The 8,322-nt window shown below is 29.9% G+C and overlaps 1 protein-coding gene across 1 annotated transcript; it reads right to left on the reverse strand.

The window, feature by feature from the left end:
- Positions 1–395: 395 nt before the first annotated feature.
- Positions 396–2,978, reverse strand: AGL12 (AGAMOUS-like 12). The gene is made up of 7 exons (NM_105825.3): positions 2,609–2,978; positions 2,406–2,511; positions 1,496–1,557; positions 1,309–1,408; positions 1,170–1,211; positions 1,004–1,045; positions 396–855 (listed from the first exon to the last, which is right to left on the reverse strand). Exons 1-7 carry the CDS (start codon positions 2,788–2,790, stop codon positions 754–756), a joined length of 636 nt encoding a protein of 211 aa, NP_565022.1. The 5' UTR covers positions 2,791–2,978; the 3' UTR covers positions 396–753.
- Positions 2,979–8,322: the final 5,344 nt, after the last annotated feature.

Consider the following 8,322-nt stretch of genomic DNA (forward strand, 5'->3'; position numbering starts at 1 on the left):
TAAAAACATTGCATTTAAATCGTCGTTATTCTCAAAGACGTTTAATAAGCTGTCACGGTCAAATCGTGAAGACCAGTTATGTCGAAGACGAGGGCAGAAAAAGCAACAAATAAGCCTCTTCTATTACAAATGATGGTTGTAGATTTTAGCATGTCATTAAATTTAGGGTTGACTTTAATGTTTTGACTTCATCATATACGCGGGACCCAATAATATGGTAGTCTTTTTAAACCAATAAAATGTATAGTCCCATCGTATGTTAAGAACTTAAGATACAAAAAGTTTTCACATTTCTAGATTTGTTTCAAATTTCATGACATGATCAGTTACGTTATGGAATCGAATCAGAGAAGCTTTAGTTGTGTCGAATTTCTATTTTCCATAAAGTATGAGTTGTCGACATTATAATTTTCATCATGGATAACAATGTAAAATTATTAATTTAAAAAAACATTGTAAATATACACTGCAAAAAGAGGCTAGGTATCTTCAGTTAAACCCAAAACCAAATAATCCATAAATTCAAAACATAGATAGAAAGTAGAAAGAGTTATAAGTACACACCACACTTGCAGTCATTTCATCTTCACACCAACAAATGTAAAACAAGAGGATAAAACATACGGATAGATTTTCAACTGCCTAGCGAAGTTCCACAGGCTTTATTTTAATTATGTGTGATTTAACAACACTATATTATACTTACCAAGGTTATTTAAATTCGTGAGACATAGTCTTCAAATACCCTATGGTCTAGAACTGAAATATTTCACTTGGCATTGTTAGCGGATAGGAATAGTTTGTCTCCATGACTGCGAAGTTAGCATCTAATATGCTATTGTTGTTTTCCTCTATCTGCATTTAATTCACCAACAAAATAAATCATTAGACAATAGCTAAGCAAAACACTCTAAAGATCATCTGAATAGTGCGACTAGATAATTCTGCTGATAGAAGTTTCATAAGTTGTGCTATGATGAGATCATACAACTGATTTTGTTACCTTTTCGAGGAGATACTTGTTGGTGTTTTTGAGGACTCCTTCCTTTAAATACAAAAAAAAAAAAAAAAAAACTGTTAAAAATTTACATTAATTTAATATAATTGCTATAAAGCTGAATATACAATGTGTTTTTTTTTTTTGAAAAACATTTGTTTTTTTTGCTTACCTTGTTCCTCAATGACTGAATTTCTTGAAGCATAACATCCATCTGCAAATTTTACATAAAAGCTTTTCTAGTCAATCATTTTATATTCACTCTCCCTAACATTTGCACTAAATATATGCATGAAAACATGTATACATACCTTAGCAGAGCGAATCTGAGAAATCCAATACTCAAGATGCTTCTCAAGCAAAAGAAGTTCTTCAAGATTCATAGCCCCATCTCCTCCTCCAAACATATAGCTGAAATCCATTTTAAATGCATTTACTCATATATGTATAAATTTATAACCCATAAGTAAGGAGATAGCATGCAAATAATCAGTATACCTTATCCCTTTCTGAAGCATCTCAATCTCTTGCTTAAGCACGTTGATCTCATCTTTCGGATCCTAGAGAATTATAAACTTTTATTTCAATGTTTCTATACATTATTTGTAAACATATCTAAAAGCGGGTGAATTTTTTTGAAGATGTCGAATTACAAATAGTGACCCATGTTGGTACACACACACACAAACATGAAATACGTATATGCATCAATATATAAAATAATAGTTCAAAGCGTGTCAATAACTATAGTTTAGGCCTTAGGGCAACCTTTATAAAGTGGTCAGATCAACTTTTATTAAAAGATTGTGCTGATTATAAACCAATAATACTACTTCATTCCGAAACACAATGCGATTGAATAACCAGAGATATAAAATATTAATTAAAGTGTAATACATTGTCTCTAAGCATCTTTTACTTTAACAGTAATTACTTTGACTTGTTTCGTAACTATTTTATGATAGTACAACGTTCCACAACAATGTCAGTTCCTCTCAGTAGTCAACAAATTAAAAATTCGGAGAATTGGAGAGCTAGGTGCAATGAATGTTGTACTTCACTAACTATTTTCATGTATAGAATCAGAATCAGGTGCCCTACCTAACTTCCCTGAGTATTTTAATTTCAAATCAATTAACAACGTCCAACAGATTTTCCCTCTGCATGTCAACACGTGTTAGCATGTTGCACACTAAAATAATGTTTATGGAACAAAAAGACTAAACTACCCCTTAAAAGAATGAAATGGAAAGAAGTGAAACTACTGACGACGAGGCACTAGTTTTAATATCAACCCAAAAATTCTATTTAAAAAAACAAACACATACGATAATCAATCCCAAAAATAAAGAAAAACTCGATGAAAGTAGATACTAATTAATGAGAATGAAAGAGAAAGTAGACGTACAAGATTTGGTGGTTGAAGTTGTTCTTGAGCAGTAAAAGTAGCAGAAGAAGAACCACGACCACCACCAGTACACTTCATGTACTTATCAATCATTCCCTCCATTGTTCTGAATTTATAATCAGATTTACATATATAATATATGTTACTCTTTAGTCACATGTATATATATGAACACTAAGATATATATATGATATAATACGTACCCTTTAGTAGCGAGCTCAAAGAGCTTGCCCTGAGGAGAGAAGATCACAACACCGATCTCGGCATCACAGAGCACAGAGAGCTCCTTAGCCTTCTTGAGAAGACCAGTTCTCCTCTTGCAAAAAGTCACTTGTCTGTGAACCGGGTTCTCAATCCTCTTAAGCTGAATCTTTCCACGAGCCATCTCTCAATCAGAATATTTCCTTCTATCTGATGATTTGACGTTTGGGTTTACGTTTAGAGTTGGATTTGGTTTTATGACTTGAAAGTTGAAACGTGAAACAACCTCCCACTAGTTTGAACTAGCTTCGAGGTTCCCCACTTAACTCTTTGGTTTCTCTGTTTCTTCGGAGACAACTGTGAAGTTATTACCAATCTCATGCCACCTTCTTGTCTTTATATATAATCTCCATTATCATATTCTCCCACTAACTTCACTGCTTCTTAAAGCACCTTTTCCACATCAGCCTCATTTTCCCTTATATATGTATGCGCTCATATACGTTATATGTTAAGTATGCATTCATACAATAGTATATAGCTTTACATGCGAAAGCTCCGTCTTTCTTTGTTATTATAAGGGGTTTGTATTGTACTATCCCTTCCTCCTCTAGCTTGTAGTATAATTTCCTAGGTTTCTTTTTGATTGATTGATGTTACATCTGATGTGACATATGACCTGACATGCACTATTGTTACAATATCCAAATATATTTAACAATCTAATTTGGTACAATTTACATTCTACACCAAGAGATGGAGGCTGGATTTGATATGTGCAAGACTATATATATAAAAAAAGATTGAGTTCCCAAATGGCATGCGATTCACTTTCTTAAAAAAAGAATTCTTTGTTTTATTTTTTATAAACAAAGCGTTATTATGTGAAGGATTTAGAGTAAATAAGAGTTCAACAATGAAACAAAAACTAGTTCTGTTCCTAGTTAAACATTCATAGCATCTTTATTCATAGCATCATTTATTTTGCCTCTTATATTTACTAATGTATAGTTCTGAATATATCTCTGCACGTACCTCTCATATCTTATTTACTTTAACTGGATCCAAAGATCGAATATATTTATTTTGGGTTGATGACTTGATGTAAATCATTAAAAATACATAAAATTTCATCTTAAAATCAACTAATAATAAACAAGAAGTTATCAAAAAAAAAAAAAAAAGTGGGAGGTTTTTGCTCTATTGATTAAGCAAAAGTTTAATGTATTTACACTATCGAATTACCGTCCGAATAATAACAAAATATATTATATGTATATATTTTTGTTATTATTAAAACGAACCATATTTGATCTAGAGTTGAAACTCACATGATCTCTATTTAGTGTCTAAATATGAAATTCGATTACTAGAAAATATAAAGCAGACTAATAGAAAGAAGTTTACAAAGAATTTTCATTGTGGTATATATAGAACTGCTCATCATTATTATGTCATGTTAAAAATCCATGGTGAGCTTTTTATTCTGTATTTTTTTTTTTTTTTTCGTCCGAGCTTTTTATTCTGTATTGAATTATACATTTCTCACATTTAACGACGTGGAATTCTTAACCCATTTTAACAACTAAAAAGAACAATTAAGTGATGGTCATTAAGCATACTTAGCCCATATTAAAGCGGGTATCATGTGCATCTCATCGTGGTGGAGAACCAATGACCTGCCCATGTTAGGTGCCAATGTAGCCTTTTTTTTTTGTTAGGTGTATTAATTTATTGAATTTCACCTTTTTGCTTGTTAATTGATTAAGTAGGTCGTTTTTCTCCTTTCTAAATATTTTTTTGACCATCTTGCTTTGCCTTTGGTCTACATAACAAACTCCTGAATCTTATTCTTCTTCAACATTACGGGGTTTTTCAACTCACTTTTTTCTTGGAATATGGGATTTTTCTCTTATTTCTGAGTAGAAAATCCACCTTATATTCGACATCAATATTTCAAAGAAATACATAATACATTGAAACATAGATTGATACTCTGTAACGATGGAACTTTTTTGGTTAAGGTCACTAACTGGTATTCTGTGAGCGGTTTAACTCATCATATAACAAAAGACTCACAGCTTCTTTTACCAAAAAAAAAAAAAAAGACACAGCTTTTAGCAACGTTTTTTACGATGGTATTTTTTAGCGTGGATTATATCATCAAATTTAAATTTCACCATGAAGAAAGTAAGGTTTAATCAAACTAGAATTAAATAACATTTTCCATGGACTAAATCCCCTTAGCAGCTAATTTTTTTTTTTTTTAATATAGCTAATGTAAGAGTATATTCCCTTTAACTAATTTAATCCATCTTTACAGAATCCATAACTAAAAAATATGATAATTTCGTGGTGATTGTACACATTTCGATTTATTTTTTTTGTTGAAAAGGCCAAGGTTAGTATTCAAAATAGTATTAGAATGGGATTCCTCTATAAATAATTTACATTTGCCATTACAACATAAACTGGTGTGGAACCAAAGTTCTAAACTATTGAAATCTAGTCAAAATATTTCGCTGTCAAAATATGTATTTTGGACATTTTGATTTCGATGCTTCCAAAATTGAAATGATTGATCGTTCTAAAAACAGTTTAAACTTTAAGAAAGAGGGTCAGCTTAAGTAAGGAAGAAGGAAGTAAATAAAGAATCTTTGTCAAATCAAAATGCATCAAACATGCAAAACGCAAAAAGTGTGTGATCGATCTGTTGCTTCTTTTTCCTCGCATCTTTGCGCTCATTGGCTCGATCAAGATCGTATCTATGATTGACACTTGTTTGATTTTCATGTCTTTTAGGGGCATAAAGTTTCTTTTGATTCTCCACTCCCTAAAATTTATTTATTTCTTTGTATATTATTTATCCTAATGCATGCTTTTAATTTAACTATGAGCTTATGTGCATTGCGATCTGAGAAAGTGGGTTTCTTTAGATAACATTAATATATGAATTAATTGATATATGCTAGAAAAATCTAACTAGTATTGTTAGACATTCTAACCAATTATTTCTTCGAATATATGGATCTTACAATAAGAAACCAACTAAACTTTCATATTTTAATCCAAAGTAATTCCAAACTTTCAACTATTAATTCTTATTTCCCAAAACTCAACGGAAAAAAAATCAGCCTCAAGTTTAAAGTTCATTTACTTTTTTTTTTAGCTCTTTTAATGGTCAATTTTCGTAAAAATTAGTTATATACACTGTTTTTTTTGGGTAAATTAGTTAGCATATCTATTTCACTTAAAGAAAACACAATACATATGTATTTAATATATATGATGGGTGTGTGTAAGAAAGGATTAAAAGAAATACAACTTAGATATTAGTTAAAATCTTTGAACCAAAAAAAAGAAGAAGAAAAAGATATTATTAATATCTAATCGACATGGAGCACTAAAATTATGGTCCCATCCAAATTGAATCTTTAAAAGAAAGGACAAGATGCCTTATGATAATTAAGGTTGCCCTTTAAACTCTATCAATCCTTAGTTAATTATGCACTATTTCTTGACATATATTTATTTTGGGGCAATTATTTTAGAATTGATTTATTATTAGATTACTACAATGCTATTATTGCAATTTAACTGCTATACCTTTTTATGTGCAAATTTTAACTGCTATATCAAAACATGATTTTATCCTTGTTAGGTCAAATTAAAATACATACATGATATTGAGTTATTGGTATAAGTGACATGAGTAGACAAGATTCAGGAATGATTAAATTGAAAAAATTATAGTTTGTAGTTTTGTACAGGCATTAAGAAAATATAGCTAAGACCAAGGAGAAAGCTATGACGTACAAAACTGCATATTACCACACCAAAACTGCAAAATATCTTTATGTAATTGGGGAAACACATAATAATATAATTATCATAAAAAAATTGATTCATATTTTCTAATTGAAAATTTAGATTTATTAAAAGAAATTAGTTGGATCATTAAAAATGATAATCAACAACTGACCGAAATATACAAATTAACGAACATAGCCAGTCTTTCACAAAAACTTTTATATCTCCAATAAACATGTAGAGGTCAAAAGTGTACACATAAAGTTTATAGATAATAGCCAAAGTTTATTCTTGATAAGAGAATTTTGACCACAACATAGCGATCTTGCTCAGCCATTGGAGTTTCGTGTAATGTTAATAGTGTTTTATTTATATATAAAAAATGAGAATTCAATTCTCTTTAATTTTTGTGTTTTCTTTATAATATTGAAGGGTCTTAAAAATAAATGTATGGTTTAGTTTAGCTTGTAGGCTAAGAGCAATGTCAACTGCGTTAAAATTTTAAAAGAAAGGATGAGACGTTTTTCTTTTAGGATGAAAATATTAAGTGATATAACGATTATAACAAATATGATTGGTAATCATTACCCCGAAACACATCCAAACAGAAATCAGTTTTCCACTGATTCAAATTTTGCTTAAAACTGGTGTGTATATATATATTAAGAAGTTGGTGTAATAGGTACATGTTCAGTTATATATTAAAAAGTAGTTATAAATCATTTATTCCTAAGTTCTTATGATGTGAGAGAAAAAAAATATCTCTAAATTAAACGTTCTAACACGATCAGACCAGACATATGCATGATTCAAAAGCTCTAAGACGATTTGTATATAATTTAGATGTTAATTGTAATTATCGGTAATGATGCGAAATTGGATGCAGTGGAGCATCTAGCCGTCCACAATATGGTTTAACAGCTTATAGAATGAATAATCCGTACACCAAGTTGGTATATAATAAACTCCAAGTTGATTTAGTTAATTGAAATTTACGTACGCTTTTGCTTTTTTTCTTTCGTTCTATTTTATGGAACAATGTTTTATGATTCCAACACTAATATTTTGGGACATATGCCGTATTTGGGCAAAACTATAATTCAAACAAAAATATATTATTTTCCTTTTCTCCCAAAAATCATGACATATTGATATTTACTTTATGCAGCTATATTTTGAAATCAATGCTCTTCCATACTATATAACGAAGTAATTCTATTATGAACCATTAATGTCAGCTGCAATAACCATAATTTCTGATTATCTGTTATGTTATTTAATATTATTTTTATAAAATTCTAAAACTACAAAGTTATGAAGATGAACTCATAACAACTCCAGTCTCCAGTGTATTCGTTTTATCATAGTTTCTCATTTCCAATCGACTGTAAATAAATTGTGTAGCTAATTTGATCTATACAACTATTATTTTTATTAAATATCTATATTTAATCTTATTGTATAAACTTTTTGTTTTACAGCCGACAATTTTTTTTTTTTTTAATATAAAAACATCAGGTTTTGATGAGTGATCTGTTAACAGGGAACGGTCCTACAAAAAGGAACATAGTATACTCTTGATTTTATTAAATTTAAAATCTCAATTTCAGAATTTTCTTACAAAGACATATTCGAATAGAGTATAAACTACCACGTGTCATCTTTCAGTCGATTCAATAAGATGATATCCCAAAGGCTTATAGCCAATCAATCCTGTGATTCTCCCCGGCTAATGTCCTAGTATGCATGTGATCAATTAAAATCTATTACAAGTTTCCAACTGTAGACAAAATTAGTCTAACTAAAAGATGTTGGAGTCCAATAATTTTTTGTAATGTAAAATTAATACAAACAACATATAGTATTGGTCTACCTATAATATGTCATGTAAGACATCGTTAAATCA

This window comes from Arabidopsis thaliana (assembly GCF_000001735.4).
Source record: "Arabidopsis thaliana chromosome 1 sequence".
Taxonomy (NCBI): domain Eukaryota; kingdom Viridiplantae; phylum Streptophyta; class Magnoliopsida; order Brassicales; family Brassicaceae; genus Arabidopsis; species Arabidopsis thaliana.

Bases quoted from the DNA above. Each gene is read 5' to 3' on its own strand.
- AGL12 (NM_105825.3), bottom strand. From the start codon at position 2,790: ATGGCTCGTGGAAAGATTCAGCTTAAGAGGATTGAGAACCCGGTTCAC. The intron at 1,409-1,495 runs GTATACTGATTA...AATGGATTTCAG, and splicing joins ATGCTTCAGAAAGGGATAAG to CTATATGTTTGGAGGAGGAG. The intron at 1,046-1,169 runs GTAAGCAAAAAA...TTGTATTTAAAG, and splicing joins TTCAGTCATTGAGGAACAAG to GAAGGAGTCCTCAAAAACAC.